At 33.6% G+C, this 24,719-nt stretch overlaps 1 protein-coding gene across 1 annotated transcript in view; it reads right to left on the bottom strand.

The window, feature by feature from the left end:
* The window catches only part of ASCC3 (activating signal cointegrator 1 complex subunit 3), a 331,824-nt gene that overhangs the window by 236,820 nt on the left and 70,285 nt on the right, over window positions 1-24,719 (bottom strand). Inside the window, exons 6-8 of the mRNA XM_061207037.1 lie at window positions 23,086-23,290; window positions 22,234-22,375; window positions 21,504-21,629 (exon numbers count right to left, since the gene is read on the bottom strand). Of these exons, the coding sequence (XP_061063020.1) occupies window positions 21,504-21,629; window positions 22,234-22,375; window positions 23,086-23,290 (473 nt within the window). The remainder of the gene's footprint in view (window positions 1-21,503; window positions 21,630-22,233; window positions 22,376-23,085; window positions 23,291-24,719) is intronic.

Raw genomic sequence — 24,719 nt, 5'->3', positions numbered from 1 at the left:
TAATTTTGCTAACAGAATGAAGAAAAATCTATGAAAGACGTCAGTTCTTCCCAAATTGATATATAGATTCAATGCAAATCCAACTCAATATCTCAGCAGGCTTTTCCATAGAAATTAACAAGCTGGTTCTAAAATCCATATGGAAACACACAGGATCTAGAAGAGACAAAACAACTGTGAAACAAAAGAACAATGTAAGAGAGCTAAAACTACCTGATTTCAAGGATTATTAGAAAACTAGAGAAATCAAAACAGCATGGTATTGGCATAAAGATAAATAGATCGAGGAACAGAATAAGGAATCCACAAAGAAACCCTCACATATACCGACGGCAGATTTTTGACAAAGGCTCAAAGGCAATGCAAATGACAAAGGATAGCATTTTCAATAAATGATGCTGGAATAAATGGATAGCCACACGCAAAAAATAAACTTGGATCCATACTGCCTACCATATACAAAAGTTAACTCAAAATGGATCATTGACCTAAAATGAAACTTAAAACTATAAAACGTGTTCAAGAAAATAAAAGATAAATTTTTTGTGGTCCTGAGTTAGGCCAAGATTTCTTAAACACAGCATAATCTATAAACAAACAAATTGATAAACTGGACTTAAGCAAAACAAAAAACTTAGTCTTCAAGATAATGTTAAGAAAATGAAAGAAGAAGCCACAGCATGGGAGAATATCTCTGTGAAGCTTACAGGTGATAAAGGACTTGCATCCAGAATATATAAAGAATTCTCCAAACACAATGATAAGAAAAAAAAATCTAATTTTTTAAATGGTCAAAAGGTTTGAACAGTCACTTCACCAAAGAAAGTATGCGGATGGCAATAAGCACACAAAAAAGATGCTCAACACCGTGAGTCATTAGGGAATTGAAAGTTAAAACCACAATGAAATAACACTATACACCTATTAAAATGCCTCAAAAATTTTTAAATGCCCATTGCAAGTGTTGGTGGGGATGTGGAGGAAATGGCACTTAATTTTTAAAAAGTTAAACATACACTTAACGTGATCCAGCCATACCACTTCTAAGTTTTATCCAAGAGAAAAAAAAAATGTATATGTACATACAAAAACTTGTAAACAAGTGTTCATAGCAGCTTTATCTGTAATAGGCTAAGATCAGAAACAACTCATATGTCCATCAAAAGATGAATGGATAAATACAATGTAGCACATTCATACAATGGGATACTACTCAGTGATAAAAAGGAATGAATCATTGAAACATGTAAAATAAGGATGAATCTCAAAATGATTGTTGAATGAAAGAAGCCAAATAAAAAAAGGAATACATAATGCATGGTTACATTTATACAGAAATCTAGAAAATACAAACTAATCTATAGTGACAGAAAGCAGATTAGTTGATGCTTGGGGGTAGGGAGGTGGGTGGAGGGAGAGATAGGAGGGCTTGCAGGGGGCACGAAACACCTTTTGAAAGTGACCATTATGTTCACTATCTTGATTGTGGTGATGGTTTCACATGTGTTTACATACGCTAACTTATCAAATTTTCACTTTAAATATATATGGTTTATTGTATGTCAAGTATACCTCAATAAAGCTGTCTTTTTAAAATGAAAAATAATTTTATAGACTTATCTATTATATCCACTTATGCTTTCATTTGGACACACACACTTTGAAGATATCAGAGTAGTATCTCTAGGGCCTAGAAACTCTTGGGCAGACCGATTAAACACCTGAGAGTACCAGCGATACTTTCTCATCGATCTCTGCTGGTGACTCAGCCTGGCACTGACAGTGCAGCACATTTTTCAGAACATGAGGCTTAGGGTCAGAAGCCCAGGTTAAAAGATTGGCTTTGTATTTGCAATGTAACTTTGAACATAATTAACACCTCTGAGTTCTATTTCCTCATCTGTAAAATAAGGTTAGTTATACTATCACCCAAGGAAATTATAAAAATAATAAAAATAGCCAACAATTACAGAGTTCTTACTATGAGCCAATCACAGGGTAAATCCTTCATATGAATATCCTAATTATTTGTAATAACCATACCAGATTATTTTACAGATGGGGAAACAGAGACTTCAAAAGACTTAAGTTCACACAGCTATAAATGGTGGAGTTAGGATTCGAAGATAGTGTAACTTCAGAATCACAGTCTTTAATTGCTAATGTTTATAAACCATATAGTATAAACCATACACAGTGTAGGTACTTGCAACTGTGTTGAAATAAATTAATAGCATCTATTATCATCACTGTCATATATCATCTTTGTTTTTTATATGAAGCTTCTAAAATACTATGGTAAGTGAATGCTACAATTTCCAGTCTTTATAGACTCATGACAAAAGTCCACTATTCCTAAACTACAAATCTGATCATGTCACATTCCAGCTTGAAGATTGTCTGAGACTTCTCACTGTCCATTTTAACTATACAGGGTATGTAGCATACAAGATATTTCAAGGCACAGAAGGTATAGCAAATAGAACCCTTCAAAATGTGAACCCTTGTTATTATCTTCCACTACTGCTATCTATACATACTATTTTCTGGACATTCTTTGTGCCTTTGCACCACCTAATACCTTTCCCAACATTGAGAAACTATTCATTATCATTCAAGTTCAAGTTCAAATGTAATCTCTGGTCCCCTTCAATTCCATACGCAATTATTATATTTATGCATTTATACTCTGCCGTATTTCAAAAGATTTAAGGAACTCCCATTTCTCTCAGCAGCTGGACATTCACACCACCCCCTTTATATATATATTGTCATTATGGCCCTTAACCACAAACACTGAAATGATTTGTTTATATGTATATCCGGCCCACTGGATTTAAACTAAGGATTCAGTTTTACTACTCTCTGCATTACCATAGTACCTAACCAATTGCCAGGAACATAATAGACCTCTAAATAACTTTTTACTGATTGATAAATCAGTTGAATAAATTAGGGAAAAAGTCTTAAAAAATCTTAAAAAGATACACACTTCATTCACAATATCTTCCAAAGGAAGAGTAAACTGGATCTAAGCAAAATATATAGCAGTTCCAGAAAAAACCTATATTCAATCTTGAATAAGAAACATTTCTTTTGTTCTTAAAGGTTACAGTTCAATCAAGAAGTAAACTAAGGCATTAGAAGAATATACTCACAAACAGACCTATTACACATGGAGGTTTATAACGTTCTATTCAACAATCATTTACTGATCACTTGTATAAATATTACTATACTAAGGACTTATGTCAGTATAAATACTTCTTCTCTTAACAAAAGTAAGAGAGTGTCTAAAATGATCCTTAGAATATTCAGCTTGTGGTTTAAAGGGAAAAAAAGGTGATAAAACTATATTACGCCATTTCAGTTGTCTACAATAAAGATATGGACTAGGTGCTGAGGTATCTGAGGGGAGAGAGAGTCACTAAGAAGAATGCTCTTTCAGGTAGAAGGAACTGAGTATTAGAAAAACACCTGGAACTAGTTAAAAGTTAGTAGTTGTGTGACAGAGATGGGAGGAAGGGGAAGCAGAGATAATGAAGATGGAAAAGTAGGTTATGACCAGACTCTGAAGACCGGACTACATTAGAGACTCACCTACCTCTAAAGATTTTCCTGAAAGAATATAGGGGTAGTGGAGGAAACTAAGGCCTAAAGAAGTTAAACAACTCACCCAAGTCCACACTGCTAATAAATTGTGGAAGAGATGAGACCTGAACTGAGTTTGTCTTAGCTCCAAACACAAATTACCACCAAATATACCGTCTAAAATACTATCATACAATGATTCAGTTTGCCAATTAATAAGTCTCGACATTCATTTAAAAACCATTGCAAAAGATTCCTTAAATTACTGTTGCATATATACAGTCTTTACTAGCAACAGAACATGCTGATGAGAAACAAGTTACCAAAAAAAAAAGCAAACCCCTACAAAAATTTATAAATTACTTCCACAGCCCACGTTCTGCCCCCTCCCCCCAAAGTTTTTGTTTTTCATCTTAAATTTAGAAAAATGGATGAAATAATTTTCAAAATAAACTTGTTGGTAAAAAAAATAATAGGAATGTGTACAGGCAGCAACTGTAACAGTATTAAAAAATATCACTAGAGGATTCAGTATGTTTCAAGTTATGTTTGTGAGCTACTAGAACATGAGATAATTAAGTTAAAGTTCACTGAGCATAAGGAATTTCTTGTATTGAAATAATATTCAAATTATATTCACAAATATCTTAAGAAAACAAAAGATTAAAGAGGAAGAAATAAATTTATTTTAAAAATGTACACTACACATACTGCACTAACTGTTTATAGTAATCAAATGTAGGTATGTATACTGCCAGTCAGTTAAAATGCATTAACTGGGTATCTAAGATGAAGCCAGGATCATGTCATCCCTTCCAAGTTAGTGTATGTATCATAAGCTTAAGTTTTAAATACTCTAACAGCAAACATCAATTTCAGCATGTACTTAGGAAAAATCATATAGATACCAAAGATGTACATTATATAATTTTCACAGTTTAAGTTTCCTCTAGCTCTAGATAGCATGTGCCTTAGGTTCAAAATTTCAGAATCAGAGATGATCACAACTCAGTACAGGCAGCCCAAGCTCTATATGCTGGAATCCACCACTCTAATGTTTCCCACAAACCACGTTCCACACCATAAACTACTTAACAGCATGGAAGGTATTCTATTTACTAAGATGGAAAAATCTTGTTATTTGAAAAAAGCAAGATGCATACCCATATTATAATATGCTACTTTTCTCAAAGATGGTGGGGGTGGGGAGTAGGGAATAAGAATCTGCTGTTTATATATATTTAACAGTTAACACTAAAATATGTTTATATTTGCTTGTAGACATTCTGGGAGAATACATAAAATCTAATACTGTGATTTTTAATAGACTGAAATAAGGATCTGGGCAGACGGGGACAAGGATAAATTACGAGACTTTTCACTATTTAAAGATTTCTAGTTTTTAAAATGTGATAATACCTATGCAAAAAGAAAAAGATAAAACACACACACAAAGATATACAACTGACTTCCTTAAAAAAACAGAAAAACTAAAGATGTGTCTGATTAAGTGGAGATGCCTAAATGATCTCTCAAGTATTGCAAAAATATTTCATATTAAAAAGTTCTTCTTATTATTCCTAGAGTTTTACCCTCCAGAGACAAAAAGGTAATTTAAAAAACCTTCAGAAGAGTAATTCAATTTAAGTCATATGTCCCTCCACTCGCTGTCCTCCTCAACATTCTCTGTTTTGGTCTTAATAGGCCAAGTTCCTCAAAGGTTTCTCTCAATTAAAAGTTTAGGAATAGAAGAAAGAGCAGGTTCTCTTCCTACATCCAATACCTGTAGCATTAGAGCTGGGACCTCACCTAGGACTCTATGGTTTCAACAAAAGTACAGACCTGTTATTAAATGCAAAGCCTAAACTACAGCTGGCCATTATCTAAAATGTACCCTCCCATTCGTTCATCGTACACTGAACTCTGCCTACCAAGTGCCAAGCTGTGAGGACTTACTCTCTGTCCTCAAGAGCTAAAGGCGAAGCAAGTGAATCTGGACCACCAGGAGTCTGTTGCCTGTGCCCCAACTATACCTCCGCTACCACACACCTCCACACCCTAACCTTTAAAGGAACGGAACCAGGGAAGACCTGGCACGCTACTTCACTGACGGCCAACCCCAAACTGATGATCTGTGACCAGATCAGTAGACTAATACATTATAAAAACAAAAACTAAAATGTTAAGTTATCTTTAATGCTCTTAATTGTAGATAAACACATAAGATAATATATTCCTTATTATTTAAGTTGGCAGGTAAGTTGTTCACTAATCCATTTAATGATAATAGTACCAGTTAGCTCCCATTTCTAATTGAGCACATACTACACAGTAGGCTTTGCTTTAAATGCTTTAAGGGGATTATTTCTCTCAACATCGAAAGAAAACCCATGAAGTAGGTCTTTTTTATTACCTTTATTTTAAAGATGGGGAAACTTGGCATGGAGAGATTAGACAGTTTGCCCTAGGATAAATGGCCAATAAGTAGTCAAGCAAGGACTGGAACAAAAGTTCAAATTTTAAAGTCCAAGTTAAAAACTTGTAAAGCTTACTGATTTCATTATTTTACACTTTTATTCCTTAAGCTGATTTTTTAACAAAGTAACTTAATTTTATAAAAATAAAAATAAATATAAAAATATAAAGTCAATGAAAATACTGACCATACTAATAATCAAATAAATGCAAAATAGAGTCAGAGTGCTTTTTAATCTGGGTGTTTAAGATTTTTTAAAAACTGATTATTCTTGGTAACGTTTACATCTTTATATGCATCATACACATTGCTTTCAAATGATGAACATTAATAAATTTGCATATCATTTAACCTAAAAATTCCACTTCCAAAAATGTATCCAAGTTAAACTAACTGAACAAGAATGCCAGATAAATAAGCAAAAAGATGTCTGCTAAAATATCATTTATAATAAAAAAACTAATACAAGTTGAATGTCCATAAATAGGAGACTGAGATCAGTAATTCATGATGCATTCTTTATGAATTACAGTAGTTAAACAGGATGAGGAAGATATATATGCTTATAACATGCCACAGAACAGTAACATAATTAAATATAAACTGTTAACACAAAAAAATTATGGAAAGATATACATCAAACTGTTCCATTGGATCTGGGATTATAAAGGAAGTTTTACCTTCTGTTTTATAAGTTTAGATATTACATTTTAGATATTACTTTTTTTATAGAACAGATTTTATAATCAGCTTCACAAAAACGCTTTACTCTTTACATAAAAAAATATTTATCTTAAGGAAAAACAAAAGGGGAAGACCTACTGTATGCTGTCTTAATGTATTAAAAATAATAATAATTTCTTTCTTGACAGATATAAATACCTAATGTTTTTATGTCAATGTAAAGTAACTGATTCACCCTGTTTTTCATTATGTCATATAAAGAGTTCTACATCTTTACCAAACCCCAAATTTCCAATCTGTACTCCCACTTGAAAACACACTGAAATATTACTGAATTCTGTTAATTAAGAGATTAAAAAAAGAAAAAATGAGATAAGAAAGACAGTGTATGGCCACTATTAGTTCCTCTTTACTGAAGAGTTGTGTGTTTTAATGTTTCATGATATTAATTCATTTTGAACCAGACAATCTGGGTAGAGGAAATTAAGTCTTAGCAACAAAAGACCTCAGGAGAGTAACCTACTATTAAGTCTTTGAAGGAAATGAGATTGTAAGATTTTGTGAAAAACAGGTAAGTTAGTTACTGTCTAAAATGAAACTGAGCCAATTTTCATTACATACAAAAAAGCAGTAAGAAATCACAATGCATAACTCATAATCCTTTCATATTATTTAAAGGAATGCATTTATATCATTTAAAAGAGTAACCAAAAACACTCCATTTGCCCTTAAATGCCAATTCCTAAAAATTCTCTCATCCTGAAAATAGTCCATTTCACAACAACCAAATGGGACTTCTAAATATATTGTACTCCCTGATGACAAAATGATAAATAAGTAGGTATTACTGGCCTTGAAGAGAAAAAAACAAGGAGAGAAAAACGAATAATAGCAACACTGCTAGATTTAATTGAGGACTTAAGGCATAATGGGTGTTAGAAAGGAGCACCAACCTCTCCTTGGAAGGGTAAGGTATGCTCCTCATTCCCAGGTTTGAGCTAGGGCTTAACTGCTGAGAAAACTGAAGAAAAAAATCTCAAGAGGGAATTTTAAAAGACAAACAAGATTCTGGCTGCACAATAACAAAGTCCACTGATGAACCATGGAGATCGCACATGTGGGTTTCTACCAGCACACTCTTAACAAGTCAGCAGGTCAGATGTCCTTCTGAAACACCTTCACCAACGTGCTATGCCGAGAGTCACATTCCCAATGCACAAGAAGACAGTAAAAGACATGACTGAACCTCATTTATGAGTTTGATTTGGCTAGGTTTGGTTTGCTTGTGTTTAGACAGAACCATCAGAATAAGTGAGGGCTGGATTCACAAAACCAGTATTACAATTACATATACAAACTTCAGATGCTTAAAGCAGAAGTAAAATTAGAGATAAAGAATCTGGCATTTTCTACTAAGTTAATAAATTATTTTCATAAGGGAGATAAACTTATCCTGACATGTATATATTATAAATATCCTTCCAGGATGTCACTTTAAGTGTTAGATCTTAAAAATGTAAGACACTATTATTTAATTGGTATTATAGTCTTTTTGACCCAAATTGTGGGACCTGCCTTCTAATAAACAGCCGCACTTCTAACCACGGCAATAAAATAGAAGCAAAAGAGTCTCTGTCAAATTCTGTTAAGTCCCACAAAGAAAATGCTGTTTTCAGTTTCTTGGCTGATATTTATAGTAATAACCGGTTTCAGCTCTGACCTTAACTTGTAAATTACTTTCACTAGCTTGCTTGAAATCTTTAAAGAGGGTAAAGTATCTAGGCACTCATGCGGTCAAGTTCACAAAATGTTACAGTTGTTAAATTATAGGTAATTTCTTAATTTAAAATGTTTTTACAGGACAAATGACTTTAAACTTTCCAAAAAATTAAATAAAGCAAGGATGTCATTTTAAATATATATCTCCTTAAACAAGAAAATTTCATATTAACAGAATCCTCATCAAATGAATTGTTTTGAAGGATAAGAGACTATTTTCACTAATCTAACAGATTAGATTTTAAGCCAAGAATCCATTTAATATAATAATAATATAGCAAAAATGTGTTATATAAGTGAAAGTATTAATGACTTATTTAGAAGTCAGTTCAATATACAAATGTGCACACACGTGTGTATTCAAATATTCCAATGCTTAATAACATACTTGGTATTGACTTCTGAAGAACAAAAATTTATAAATGCCTATTTAAATTGGTACCTTTTAAATTTTCCAATATTTTAAAAACACAATTTAATGTCATTAACTCATTTCCATAAAAGAGATGATCTCAGAATTTTCTTTACTGGGGAAACAAGCAGTAAACTGGACTTATAAATGGCTTCCTTAAATTGAAATTTACTGCTCATTCCCCTCATGAGATCTGAAGCTCACATAGAAGGGTTCCAGGGACTTCCCTGGTGGTCCAGTGGCTAAAGCTCCAGGCTCCCAATGCACGGGGCCTGGGTTCGATCCCTGGTCAGGGAACTAGATCCCACATGCCACAACTAAAGATCCCGCATGCCTCAACTAAAAGATCCCTCATGCGGCAATGAAGATCCCACGTGCTGCAACTAAGACCCGGCACGGCCAAATAAATAAATGAGTATTTAAAAAAAAAAAAAAGAAAAAAAGAGGCGTTACAAATACACTGAACCCACCATTCAAAAGAGTGGGGGAAGGACCTAGTCAAAGACTGCTAGGGAGGAGCTCGGCTCAGCTGTGCTGAGGCGGCTGATGCTTTGAGAACAGGTTCTTCATACTTGGGGTAGGGAGTGTTGGTGCTTTGAAAAATGACAGATTTTTCAGGACTCAACCTTTGAGATCTTCAGTTATTTGCTAATGTGGGGAACAGTAACCTGGACATTTCTTAACAGTCACCCAGGTGATTATCAACTACAAACAAGATTGAGAACTGTTAGCTTAACCTTCCCTACCCACTCCCAACACAGTGATTAAGGTTTTCTTAGTCACCTGATTTTTTCATAATTTAACACAACCTACTCTGGAAAGAACAAAGTACATCTTATTCAGAAAAACTTCTGTTTAAACATGTATCAAATTAGAAGGGAGAAGTTAGGTAAGGGGACCCCCTGTAAGATAAATGCTTTACTTGAACTTCTTGTGTAATATGTAAAGATTTAAAGGATAAACAAAATATTTAAAGAAAGAAATCATGAAAGATATGCAATAAAACATGATATTGTACAGACTGCTTAAGAATTCATTAAGATTTCTTTATATATTGATTTCCTCTGATACATTTAAAATTACCCAAAATTACATAATTATTATTTTCATACAACTCTGAAATTTATCAAGAATGTAAGAGCTTGCTGAGAGTACAAAAAGCAAGGTGACCTACCTATGTTTATTTAGTCACTCTTTGATATTTGCACCATTGGATCAAATTTAAACTTGTCCTCTCCAAAACCTCTTGTTTTCAGTGTTTATACAAGGGGATTAAGTTAAATAATGTGATATAAGGTACCTAAAGAAATGCACAGTATTAACTAAAAAAATGCAAGTTCCTTTGCTTTATGTTTATTAATTTAAAGCTGTCTTCTATGTTACCTTCAGTATTCATCTTTGAGGAATTTTAAAGTTATTTATACCAAAATAATTCCACCTATCAATTTCTCTTAACAGAAAGATCCAAAGTACGCCCTGAACTTTTTCAGGATTGCAATATCATACTGCAATCTGGGTGGCTAATCTCCCAAAATATATCACAGATAGTGCTACACATATTCTGTGTGCTGACTCGTAATCTTTTCAGAATAAATAGTCTGATGAGGAAACAAACTTAGAGGTGCTATGTAACTTGATCCATACCACAAAATGTGCGAATGGTGAAGCTGAGAATTCAACATCAGTTCTACTTGCCTAACCGGATAGTAAGTTCCTCAAAGGCACGATCATAATTCTAAATCTTTTGGTACCCACCATAGCACAGTGCCTTGCATCAATCAAGAGTTCAAGAAATGACTGCTGATGACTGATAACCAATCCATACATATTTTCAGAGACAAATAATGAAAACCTGTGAGTAGCAATACAATCATACCCAATATTTCTGTTTATTTATGATAGGCCTGTGTAACCACAATACACAGATATGTTGGAAGATATGGACTAAGTCCATTTCTAAAGCAACTTGAAATTCCCACATTAGAAGCTAAATTCATCTACTTTTCAGACTTCTGAATTCATCTGAGTTCTAAAATTATCATTCTGGGGTAGCTCAATATGCCATTATGCTTTTAATGTTCTCTCTTCTAATTTCCCTCCCCATAAAATCAATAAAGTATAGGTTGTAAAGAAAGTTATTTTGTTTGATTACTCCTAGCTAGAGGCAGATGCTAGTTATAAGTCTCCTTAGTTTAGCAGGTATTCTTCAAGCAGCTGGTGCCCTTTTCCTAGTTAGCTGTTTGCAAGTGTTCCCAGTAGACTTTATGGTACTGCAATCCTGAAAAAGTTCAGGGCATACAGACAGAATTAATTCTTTTTTAGAAAAGAAAATATAAATAGCACTTCCCTTCAAATGAGACCTAGCTATTTCATATATTTGAACTATAGTGAACTTTCATAGCAAGTAAAAATTACTTTTTAATCATATAATTTAAATACTTGCTGAGAGTCAAAAATATATAAAAATCTCTTATTTATAGGAAAGCTTATCTAATGGAACAAATTTTTACATATTGAACATTTATTGACCCCTAAAACAGAAGACAGTATATTATCAAAAGCATAGTTTCACACAAAGCAGACTGAGTGCATCAAAATCCAATCCCAATTACTTTTCAGAGTAAGCTGAGAAATTTTAAAGATTTTCCTTACAGTTTCCATAGTAATACTTTAAATAATACTTGAATACATAACATAATGGCCCTCCTGACAATGACCAAGTTTTTATAATAAAAATACCATTTTAAAGTTTCTATATACAAAGTAATATGGACAAGACATAATCTCCAATATTCTATACAAGGTCTACACAAAGTTTTCAACACAAAATCAGGAACTGTTCCTTTCTCTATACACCCCGCATCAGCTGTGTTATGAAAAACATTGTTAAGTTCATTGTCACTCTTCAGAAAAAGCCCAATCCCCCAGATCACAGCAGTCGAGAAACAACTCAAGTCTCAAGTTCTCCAAAAAATCTTCATTAACAGCTATAACCTGCACTGATCCCTCTGCCTTCTATTTAAGATTACATTAAATCCAAACTACTGATTTCATACTTAGTACATTCCACAGTATACTGTTGGTAAATACTCAACAGAGACGCCATCGTATGCCCCCAACTATGCTGCAAGCTCACTGAAGACAGGGGAAACATCTTGCTGATTTTTTTAAAATACTATCTACCGATGTTTGCCATGTTTTAGGTGCATAAAAAATGTAAAGTCCTTTTTCCTTCCGCTTTGTCTGCTGATGTTAAGCAGACAAAAGAATGAGAAAATGGGTAAGAAGTTAAAAAGAAAGCTTTATCTAGAAACATGATGGTAAAACTAGAAAATTCCAAGGGCATAGGGAAGATCTGAAAAGCAACCAGAGAGAAATCTTACCTTAAAACAAATCACAGGTAGGTTGATCGCAGACTTTGCAAAAGCAAAAATGAAAAGCAGATGATACAGTAATATCTTTAATATGCTAAGAGAAAACAACTGTGAACTTAGAATTCAATTACCAGCTAAAATATCTTTTGAGAATAATGGTAAAATAAAGGTATTTTAGATTAACAAAAATTAAAAGAAACTTAATCTGCCCCCACCAGATTCCCACTAAAGAAAATTTAGGCAATGAAAAGTCACAGAACATGAAAGCACTAGATAAAATTAAAAAACGATGAGCAAAATATATAGGAAATCCAAATAACTATTGACTATAAAATAATAATAACGATAATAGTATCTGGTGTAAAAACTAAAACAAGATAGAACTAAAGTACATGACAACAACATCAAAGAAGTTAGGAAGGAAGTGAATGAAGTTTAAAAGTTTTAACAAACTTATTTTGTAATAGTTTTAGATCTGCTCAATGCTTAGAAGAGACAAAAAAAAAAAAAAAACCAGAAGAAGAAGAGGAGGAGGAGAAGAAGAAGAAGAGAAAAGAACCAAGTTTCCAGATATCCAACTATGGACAGCATAAAGTTCTGACGGACAGCTCTGTTCTTTAGGGGCGTCCCAATCTTGGCATTATTGACATTTTGGTAACTCTTTGTTGTGAGAGGCTATCATATGCACTGTATAATGTTTAGCAGCATCCTGGCTTTTATTTACTAGACGCCAGTAGCATCCTCCTAGATGTGACAGACAAGTGTCTCCAGACATTGCCAAACGTCTCCTGAGGAGGATGTGGGAGGTGGCAAAATGCCGAATGAGAACCGCTATTGTAGGTAAAGAATGGAAAAGGTGGGGTGGGGTCAACTCCTTTTTCCTTTCTCATTTAACTTAAAACCTTACTTGAAAGTACAGACCTTACTTTTCATAATTTAACCACGAGAAGAAGACTTTTTCCTTCCTTTGATAACAACTTATCTTGGAACGCATTAGCCATTAGCCTCCTTCAGAGAGAGGTGGGAAAACATACCTTTTGTCTTGCTATACAGTCATCCCTCAGTGTCTGAGAAGGTTGTTCCAGGACTCCAGCAGATAAAAAAAATATGCAGATGCTCGAGTCCCTTATATAAAATGGTGTAGTATTTACATATAACCTGCACACAGCTCCTGTATATTTTAAGTAATCTCCAGATTACTGTAAAACCTAATGCAAGGTAAATGCTATATAAATAGTTGGTGGCAAATTCAAGTTTTACTTTCTGGAATTTTTTTTCTGACTATTTTCGATCCACAGTTGGTTGAATCCACGAATTCAGAACCCCCAGATACGAAGGGCCGACTGTAATTCCCAGTTTCCAGATTTACCTGCTGCTTTTGGTTCAGAAAGAAAAATAAAATCCACAGATAAACACTGAAGATTCTGTTAAAACATAGCTTCACGTTCTATTCCATCAGCTTTATGTCCTAATTTATTCCCTTAGAGCCGAGTTTCTCCTTTTGGGGAAGATATTTTTATTATAAAAAAATAATCAGAGAGAATTGATAGCTACAGAGATCTACAGAGAGTCTCCCTCAAGTCTTTACGTGAGTACTAAACAGCACACATATATGAGAAAACTACCCAAGGTACAGGGAAAGAACCATCTGAATGAATTAGAGGAAGCAAATTCAAACCTGACCACACAGTGTCTGGAATAGTTCTTGTTCTCACCAGCCACAGCAGCAAATCTCCTAATTAACTGAGAATTAGGTAGAGTACTCAGAAGACTTTGTCTCAGCTGTGGGGCAAAATTAGCCCTGGACTAAAATGCTGTTCTGGTCCACCTAAGAAATTTTAAAAGCAAGACCAGAAATAATCAAACTGATCCAAAGTAACTTAACTATGTCGCAGGGAAAAAACTCAAGAATATTTATAAGGAAAATATTCAGTACTCAACAAGGTAAAATCACAATCTCTGGGATTCAGTCAAAAAGGATCAAACAAACTAAAAAGCAGAAAAAAAATTATAAGAAATAAGAAAAACTGATTAAAATCAATCCAGAAATAACATAAATGACAGACTGTTCAAGAAACTAGAGCAAGATTCAGCAAATTATGGCCTGTGGACCAAATCTGCCTGAGGCCTCTTTTCATTTGTTTTGTTTTGTTTTGTATGGTCTATAACCTAAGAATAGTTATTATATTTTGAAAGGGTATCTTAATAAAAAAACAATAGTAAATATGGAACAGAGACCCTACATGGTCCACAAAGCCTAAAATAATTACTGTCTGTTTCTTTATAGAAAAAGTTTGATGACCCCCTAAGCTCTAGAAATGATTATGTAAGTAGAGACATTAAAGATATTAAAAGAACTCAAATGAAACTTTTAGAGATAAAACTACAATGACTGAAATGAAAAACACAATGGATGGGATTAACAGCACTTTAGACACTGCAGAAGGAAAGAATACTAAATTTGAAGATAAGGCAGTAAAAACTACCCAAAATAAAACATAAAGAAAGAAAAATACAAAACAAAACAAAATTAAAGTTAATAGAACATCATTAAGCTGTGTGACAACTTCAGGAACCCTAACATACCTATGATAAGAGTTCCTGAAAGGAGGGAAGGGGGCAGACAATTTTTGAAAAAATAATGGCTGAAAATTTCCCACATTTGATGAAAACTTTTATAAACCCACAGATCCAAGATGCTTAACCAATGCCAAGCACAAAAAACAAAAACAAAAAAAACCTGAAGAAAACCACACCATGGTAGTGACAGGCAGAGAGTTTTTTCAGTTGCCAGGAGAAGTCAGATATTTGAAGCACACAAGAGATTTGAGCTAGCCTTTGCTGACTTTGAAGACGGAGTTAGCCACATGCCAAAGAATGTGGGCAGCCTTTAGGAGCTAAGAATAACAGACAGCAAGGAAATGGGGACCTCAGTTCTACAACTGCAAGGAAATAGATTTGGCCAACAACCCGAATGAATCTGAAAGGGAATCCTTCCCCAGAGCTTCCAGGTAAGAGTTCAGTCTAGCCACTACCATGATTTGGGCCTTGTGAAATCCTGAACAGAGAACCCAGTCAAACCCACCCAAATTGGACCTCTAGAACTCTGAGATAATAAATGGATATTTTAAGTCCCTAGTATTCTGGTAATTTCTTATACAATAACAGAAAACTAATACAAAGTCATATCATAATCAAACTGCCTAAAACCAGTGATACAAAGAAAATCTTAAAAATCAACCTGGAAAAAAAAAGACATTACATAGAGAGGAAGATTAAGAATGAGGGCATGCTTATCAGACACAATGTAAACAAGAAGACAATGCAGCTACATCTGTAAGTACTAGAAAAATTGTCAACCTAGAATTCCATAACAAATGAAATATCTTTCAAGAACAAAGACAGAAAAAAAAAAGGTTTTTTTCAGACATACAAAGCTGAAAAAATTTATCACCAGCAGACCTGCACTACAAGAAATGAATACCTGAATGAAATCTGAATCTACCTACACAAAGGCATAAAGGTGCCAGATAAGTGCACAAGTATAAAAACTTTTCCTGGTTATTATTTAGATATCTTAAATGATACCTTTAAAAGACTGTTAAGGCAAAAAGAATAACAATGTATTGTGGAGTTTACAATAGATGTAGAAGGAGTCTACATCTACATGTTTTGTTTGTTCATTTATTTGTTTTGGTGGTAATAAGTGGTGAAAAATCTGACAAACAAATATGGCAGCAAATATTATCAGAATACTCATGGCTTTAATTGCCAGGTGAGGCTATGCATGTATCAAGGGAAATTCAAATTTGTTAAAGTGATTAGAAATTTAATTTTTGCCACACTGTTTCCTTCATCATGAAATTTATGAAATCTTCTTTGCTAAGATCCCTATCAGTGTGAAAAACATTGCAAACTCACTTTTCAGTTTTAAACTTTATATTTTGTTATTATTTCTTGATACCACCTCTTAAAAAGGCAGCAAGTGATTCAAGGTCATGTTCTGATGAAACGGATGATATGCTTGACAGTATAATACGCGGGCTGTGGGATGCTTCAGGGAAAGGCTTTTTATTTGGGCCTATGTCCAGATTTTAGTGACATTTTATCTTGTTCAAATTGATCTCATAAAAAAGATTCACATTCTGAAGTGTTTTTCTGGATGCTTCTTTAGCTTTCTTGCCTTTGTAATTTGATTGAATCAAACTGTGTCATTAAACTCTTTAGCTTTAGGATGTACTCAGGCTCAGAGAACAAAGTAAAACCAAAGGAAAAGTAACATTTTTTATACTTCTTCTATTTCCCTTTTCCCAAACTTTAAGTCTTGAGATAACCACAAATGTTAGTAATTATAATGACTGGTTTCTTTAGTTTCTATTAACTGAAAACTACCCTATGTCTTCATAGAGTGACATGTATTTGGAATGACAGAATAGCTGAGGAGCATAAATGAACACAGAAGTAATTTATTTAATAAATATAATTTCCAAAGAAACAATAAGTCTTTTCATTTTATCCATACTATGATTGATCTCGCAGTGTCAGTTTACATTTATCATTTTAAGCAACATTTTACCTAAAATGTCTTAAGTACTCAACACACTTAAAAGTGTTTTACATATATTAACTCATTTAATCATCACAATAAAACTACGAGGTAGGTACTATCATCCCAATTTTACAAGTGAAACACTGGGTCTCAGAGAGTAACTTGCCCCAAGTCTCGCAGCTAGAATGTGGGGAGCCAAGATTCAAGCTCGGTCAGCTTGGATTCACAGGCCCTGCTCTTCACCAACATCATGCCTCCCGGACTGAACATGCGCAAACCTTTTCCTTTTCTCCTATTCCTCATCTTAATAAATGATACTGGCACTCGCCCATGTTACCCTGGATGTCACTCCAGTTTCTTCTCTCTGCTTCATCTCCTGTCACTTAAACCAGTCATCAGACGTTACATGTACTAACAACTAAACTATTCTCCACTGTCCCACTTTCTATATAGGCTCCACTTTCTTCATTCAGGCACATAACATTTCTCCCTTGAACTACTGCAGCAGCTCTACTCTCAATCATCAGCTTTTTACTGCAACCAGAGTAATTCTGGAAGTGAAAAAACTTGATCATTTACTTTTATTTTTAAGAAGTAGCATTTCCCACAATATTGAGTCTAAACCTACTATGGTTTTCAAAGCCCTTCATGTGCACTATTAAGTCTCTTTTTAGACTAATTTGCTGCCACTCTCCACGTGTAGCTTACATGCTAATAATACTGAAATACTTGTTTACAAAAGGTCACAAACTGTTTCATGGAGCATCCTTCATCTACACCCCCCACCCTTTTTGTCTATCTGGCAAAATCCTGTGCCCTCATTCACCTTCATGACAGCTTCTTCTGTGAACTTAGTCTGCCTTCTCTGTGCCGCCATAGAAATTTGTACAACATACCCTACTGTATTAGTTATTTCCATGGAAATGGTGTGGGGCAGATACACTACACAGAGTAACTTAAGATCAGGGATAATACCCTATTCATCATTTCCCCCAGAACCTAGCCTGTAAGCATGGAATTCAATAACCTGGGGTAACAAAGTCTCAAATTCTCTACATTCATACTTCCTAGGACTCAACTTTCTTAACTTTTCAAATGAAACATTATATGCATCTTTTATATTACCTTTCCAAACTAAACAGTATATTTGGATCAGTATTTCAATTCTGCTGAATAACACTCTATTGGTTATTTAAAAAATATAACTCCCAACTGTGGAAATAGATAGCAGTCAACTTACTTAACACCAACAAAAAAGCAAACCTCACTCTTTCACCAAAATATCAAAGACATAGTTCTGTCTGCTTAGCATCTTTCTCCTTCTCCTTTTTAAGGTAATAACAGCACTCATCTTTCTTTGGTAAGTTCCTCCTTGACTCTTGATGGCATCCCAGGGGTTTTCTGTGGGGAAAACCCTCTTGCTTTTAGAATTAGGGGAGGGGGAAGCAGATATGCTTGGAGTTGCCGTCCTATGTTCTTCCCTGATTATATGGAGAAAGCATATCTGGGAGTCGGGAATGAAAAGAACCAGAGAAATAAAAGGAGGGGGAGAAGGGGTAAAAGAGAGGGAGGAGGAGATAAGGGGGAAAGGAAAGAGAAGAGAAGGAAATAAAGAGATGGAGAAAGAGAAAGAGACGAAGACAGAGGAAAAGATCTGATGACATCATGTGAACCTATATATCCATCTGGACACATAGGCAGCTTTACTCCTGCACATTCTGGTTAGAAAAGCCAACATTCTGCCTTCATTGCTAAAACCTGATTTCAGTTTCGTTTCTCTAACTTCCAACTGAGTGAGTCCTAATACAGAAACCCATCAATTTTTTTTTTTTTAGATTATTCCCTCTCCAAGAAAGTATAAAACCCATTTAGCAGCACTAACAGAAATTTTGCACATCATTTTAGAATTTTAAAATTCTCCTTACCTTTTTAATCAAATTATAGAAGTAATTTAAGAAGAGAGGACAAATTTATCTGATGCGACATTCAGTCAGTGAGAGGACATAAAATCGTTTTATCTATAGTTCCATAGGACTGTCAGGAATGGCATGCAATTATGATCTTAGTGAAAAGAGAAAGATACCATATTCAAGAGCACTTTTCCTGATACAGAAAGATCCTGCCTTGCATAAAAAAGATCCAAACCAACAGAAGCATCTAACTAAACTCACATTCTGTTAACATCTATATTTTTCTCCTGAGCTCTATATTAATATCCATGGTTAACGACATCTAGTGGGATCATTATCTACATTGCTAACACAGCAAAGAGTTTACTTATGTACTTATAATGACACATTGCATTTGAATGTATTATTCCCCAATTATTGCCCCTTATGAATGTGCAAATTTAAACCACAATGAGAACTCTCTACACACTATCAGAATGGTTAAAATAAAAATATAAATAATATATAAAAATATGAGTTAAAATAAAAATTAAAAATAGTGATATCACCAAATGCTGGCAAATACGTAGAGAAACTAGATCACACTGGATTGCTGATGGGCATAGAAAATGCTACTCTAGAAAAAAACTGTGCTAGTTTCTTAGAAAACTAAACACGCAACTACAATATGACCGAGTAATTGCACTCTTGGGCATTTATCCCAGAGAAATGAAAACTTATGTTCACACAAAAACCTGTACCACAATGTCTAGAGCAGCTTTAACCATGTTATAGATGCAATTATGTCCCCCCCAAGTTTCATAAATTAAAGCCCTAACTCCCAAAGTGACCATATTTGGAGACAGGACCTTCAGGGAAGTAATTAAGGTTATATGAGGTCATCTGAATGGGGCCCTAATTCGAAAGGGCTGGTGTCCTTATAAGAAGCGGAAAAGACACCAGAGATCTCTCTGTGTACACACACAGAGAAGAGGCCACGGGGACACAGAGAGAAAACACCTGGCTGCAATCCAGGAAAAGAGTCCTCACCAGAAAACGTATCTGTCGGCACCTTGATCTGGGACTTCTAGCCTCCAGGACTACGAAACAATAAATGTCTGTTGTTTCAGCCACCTAGGCTGTGGTTACAGCAGCCCAAACAGATTCATAAAATTCATAACAGCCAAAAACTGTAAATTACACAGATGTCCTTCAACAGGTTAATAGCTAAACTGTGGTCATCCGTATCATGTGTGGCAGGGAGAATAATGATGCCCAATGATGTTCACATCCTAATCCACGGAACCTATAAGTGTATTAGGTTACATGGCAAAGAGACATTAAGGCTGCAGATGGAATTAACCCATTCAGAAATCTCTTTTACTCCTATAATCTAAATTAAAATGAACAAAGTATTTATTTGAAATAAGTATGAAAAAAACTAAGAAGCCTGGTTCATTCATTACATAGACAATGTATGTCAATGATGCTTTTATATGAAAAAATGTAAATATTTAATATATAAAATTAAATAAATCTTCATGATGATAATCCTTATAATGATTGGTAAGGTTTAACAAGAATTATATATATAATTATTTAATCCTATAGGCTCTCAGCCCTGGCTGCATTTCAGAATCAACTATAGAGCTCTGAAAATCATATTCAAAATATAGATATGTGGGCCCCTCCCAAGAGATTATGATGTAACAGGGACCAAGGCATTTGGATTTTGAAAAAGTTCTACAGGTAATTCTGATGCACAGGATGAAACCCATTAATATAAGATTTAATTACAACTTTAGTCTATTATAAAAACTTATTGCAGGAAACAACTTAAAATTGTAATAATAACAAATTGGTTTAAAACTAATAAAGACACAAAATGGAATACTGTATAGTGATTTAAAATGATGCTGTCAGTAGAAATATGTCTACTGACATAGAAAGATGTATATAAGTATATATACAAACATAGAACAAAATGTGTGATATAATTCTATTATTGTAAAAACAAAACAAACATGCACACACATGTATAGAATGGAGTCAATTTTGGTTGGCTGTAGTTATTCTTTTTGCTGCTCCTTTTGCTTGCCTATATTATTTGATATTTCTAAATGACTTCATATGCCTTATATGAAAATAAAGCAACTTCATTTTGGTGATGAAAAGGTTAACCTTAAATAATGTACATACTTTAAACTAAATGAAGAAATATTTTACTTTGAGATAAAGCAAATATGGCAAAATTTTAACAAATGGTGAATCAAGACAAAAGGGTATAAGAATAGTACTATTCATGCATCTTTTCCATAGGACTGAAATTATTCAAAATTTAAAAGCTGAGGGAAAGTTAATTAAATAGTTTGGAATTTGGTCCTGGCCCCAAATAATATTCTATTTTATTATAGGTTGAACATTTGACCTACCAATACATGAATCCTTTAAAACAGTTTACTTAAGTCAGCTTACGTAGGTTAAACCAAATATTACCTAAAATAACCAAAATAAACATATAATTATAGAAATACATACACAAAATATACATAAATATGTTCAGTGTGTAAAGAAATATATGTATATATGTTTTTTTAAATTTAAACTACCCTACTTCATTAGTAACCAACTGCATGTATCTCTTTACTGTATCAACCAACTAACTTTTAAAAATAATTTTTCCAATACAAATGCATTCAAAAACATACCAAGCATCAAAAATATCAACTTTATAAAATGATAATCTTACCTCATCTAAGTCTTGGATATAAACTGGTTTTTCCTCAAACCCAACTGGCATTGGTTCACTATAAGGAATCTTTACTTCTTCATATATCTTGTTGTTCTCTCTTTGGAGTCCTTCTGGTAAAATCATCTATAAACATCAAAAATTAAAATCCAATAATAATACAAAACAGAACAATTACTTTGGTAAAGATTCGTTAAGTAAAGAGAGAAAAAAAAACACTATTGGTTTTATGACATAGCACTGGTAAATAAATTTAGCTAATTTAAAGGAAAACAAGAAAAAACAAAACAAAAACAAACAAAAAACCACACATACACACAAAGCATTCATGAATCAGATATCTCCTATAACACACGAACCATATTATGTTGATGAATTTTAAGTGTACATTAATTAGATGGTATTCCTGAAGACAAATGTAGTCATGTAGCCAGGGAAAATGTGCAATACACAGTGTAAAGTTTAGGCAAAAAGTGATGCAACTGCTAAAACGCAAAAACATAAGCTGCATAAATAATGAAAGGGAGGAGAACAAATATGTTTTGAATACCTACCATGCGCTAAGAATTTTACATAAACTGCACTATCCCATTTTCCTCAATATTTAAAAATACAATTTAGCATAGAAGAGTCAACTAGTACTAGAATCAAAAAAGAAACAGGGAAAATCAATGTGTCATTTCCTCAGAACAGACATGTTATCCAAAAGTGGTCATATACCAATGCATACCTTTGCACCAGCAATGAATGCAGATGTTCTCATGGCTTCAGCCTGGGAATCATAAACATGTGGATAACGTATTTTTTCAACATCCATGTCTCTCTGCCTGCTCAGAATTGGAACGTTTCTAGCGTTCATAAGTGCCTGCTCTCTGTAAATACAAAAATAATAGGCTAAATCTGTAATTTTTATCTTGCAAAGGAAAGCATATACTAAAACAAAGTCATTATAATAACTATTTCATGCAGCCTTCCACTATAAAAGAGAAGAAATTAAACTACACAAAGGAAGTTATTAGCAATCCTGAAATTTTCTGTGTAACCATATAAGCATCAACACATTTTCAGGTACTATTTTTAGATAACATCATCTGATAAGTTTGACTTAATGTTTTTTTATTTATAATTTTCTTCGTCACAATCCAAAGATATTTAACAAAGTGTAAATTCCTTTTTTTAAATGGGTTTCAATATTTAAACACCATGTATAATAATGCCTTTATTTCATTTTTCTCCTTTCTACTTCTTGATAACAATATGGGAAAAAGTATTCATTAAGGTAGGAAAGAAAAAACTCTCAAAATAAATTTGTGTACACTTCATAAAGTTGAACCTAGTGGTGTGTGCACAGCACCAAAATCTCTCACCTATGCTGATGCAACCAAGAATATTCTAATTAAGCGGATCACTGCTTTTTTATCCCAGAAAATTAGGTTTTCGTACAACAAAATTCTATTCTTGTAAGAAAACGTGACTAGAAATAAGAATCATCTAAGTTGTTAAAACTAAACTAAATAATGATAATGATACGTTAAAGTAGCAATTACAACACAAGCATTTTTCAGCTTCTGGCTTTTATTACCTGTGTATCCGCAGTTCCTTAGGATCAAAGCACAGGAGTCCTTCTGCAATTTCTCCATCTTCTCCAGCCTTTTTTTCTCGTCTGGCAATTCTTTTTTCTTCCCGGCGATACTGTTTCATTAACTGCTTCTCTTGTTCAGACTGAATAGTGACTTGACAACCGTAATTAGGTTTAGCATTTTCTCCTAAAATTTTTTTGCAATTGTCTGCAAAGCAAATTTAAGATCATATTTTACAAGCTTAACCTTTATGAAAACCATTGTTTTCCTTCTCACCAAAACATAAGAAAGCACAATGCTCTAAGAATTCATTTTTTTTTTAACTGACACATTCAATTATATGTTTTAAGGAGAGTTTTTCTAAATCACAATTTCTAAATGGTATACTGGTTTTGGAAAAGTCAGCAGATATTTTCTTCTTACAGACTAAATAGTTTAATGTTATAAATTCTTGGATATAACATCAGGAACCTAAAACTTCTATTTCACAATTTTGAAATAATCTGTTTACATAATTTCAATAAATATAATAATCATCAATACTAATTAGCATTTACTGTTAACATAATAATAAAATAAAGATATTCTTTACATATAAGATACTTTTCCCTATGTAATAGGCCTTACTCTGTTAAATTGTCTATATGTCACTGCTAATTTATACATGAAATAAAATAAAACTAAAATACAGCTCAGGATATATTTACAAGATGACTAAGGCAAATAAAGAAACAGTATGATTCACCTTTTCATGGAAATGCAGGTTTTTTAACCATTTTTTTAATTGAAGTATAGTTAATTTATAATGTGTTAATTTCAGACGTACAGCAAAGTGATTCAGCTACATATATATATATTCTTTTTCAGATTCTTTTCCATTTTAGGTTATTACAAGATATTGAATATGGTTCCCTGTGCTATACAGTAGGTCCTTGTTGTTTATCTATTTTATATATAGTAGTGTGTATATGTTAATCCCAAACTCCTAATTTATCTCCCCTCCCCATCCCCTTTGGTAAACATAAGTTTGTTTCTATGTGAGCTTATTTACTTCTGTTTTGTAAATAAGTTCATTTGTATCTTTTTTTTAGATTTCACATATAAGTGATATAATATGATATTTGTCTTTCTCTGTCTGACTTACTTCACGTAATATAATAATCTCTAGGTCCATCCATGTTGAGGCACATGGGATTATATCATTCTTTTCTACGGCAGAGCAATATTCCATTGCATACATATACCACATCTTCTTTATCCATTCATCTGTCAATGGACACTTAGGTTGCTTCCATGTCTTGGCTGTTGTAAATAGGGCTGCTATGAACACTGGGGTGCATGTGTCCTTTCAAATTAGAGTTTTCTCCAGATATATGCCCAGGAGTGGGATTGCAGGATCATATGGTGAATCTATTTTCAGTTTGGTTTTTCTTTTTTTTTTTTTTTGGTCGTGCCACATGGCTTGTGGGATCTTAGTTCCCTGACCAGGGATCGAACACAGGCCCCTGCAGTGGAAGCGCAGAGTCCTAACCAGCGGACTGCCAGGGAATACCCTATTTTTAGTTTATTAAGGAACCTCCATATTGGTACATGACTCTTTGAATTATGGTTTTCTCAGGGTATATGCCCAGTAGTG

Source organism: Eubalaena glacialis, chromosome 12, assembly GCF_028564815.1.
Source record: "Eubalaena glacialis isolate mEubGla1 chromosome 12, mEubGla1.1.hap2.+ XY, whole genome shotgun sequence".
Lineage (NCBI taxonomy): Eukaryota > Metazoa > Chordata > Mammalia > Artiodactyla > Balaenidae > Eubalaena > Eubalaena glacialis.
Note: the sequence above shows the minus strand (reverse complement) of the source record. Positions and strands in the feature narration are given on the sequence as shown.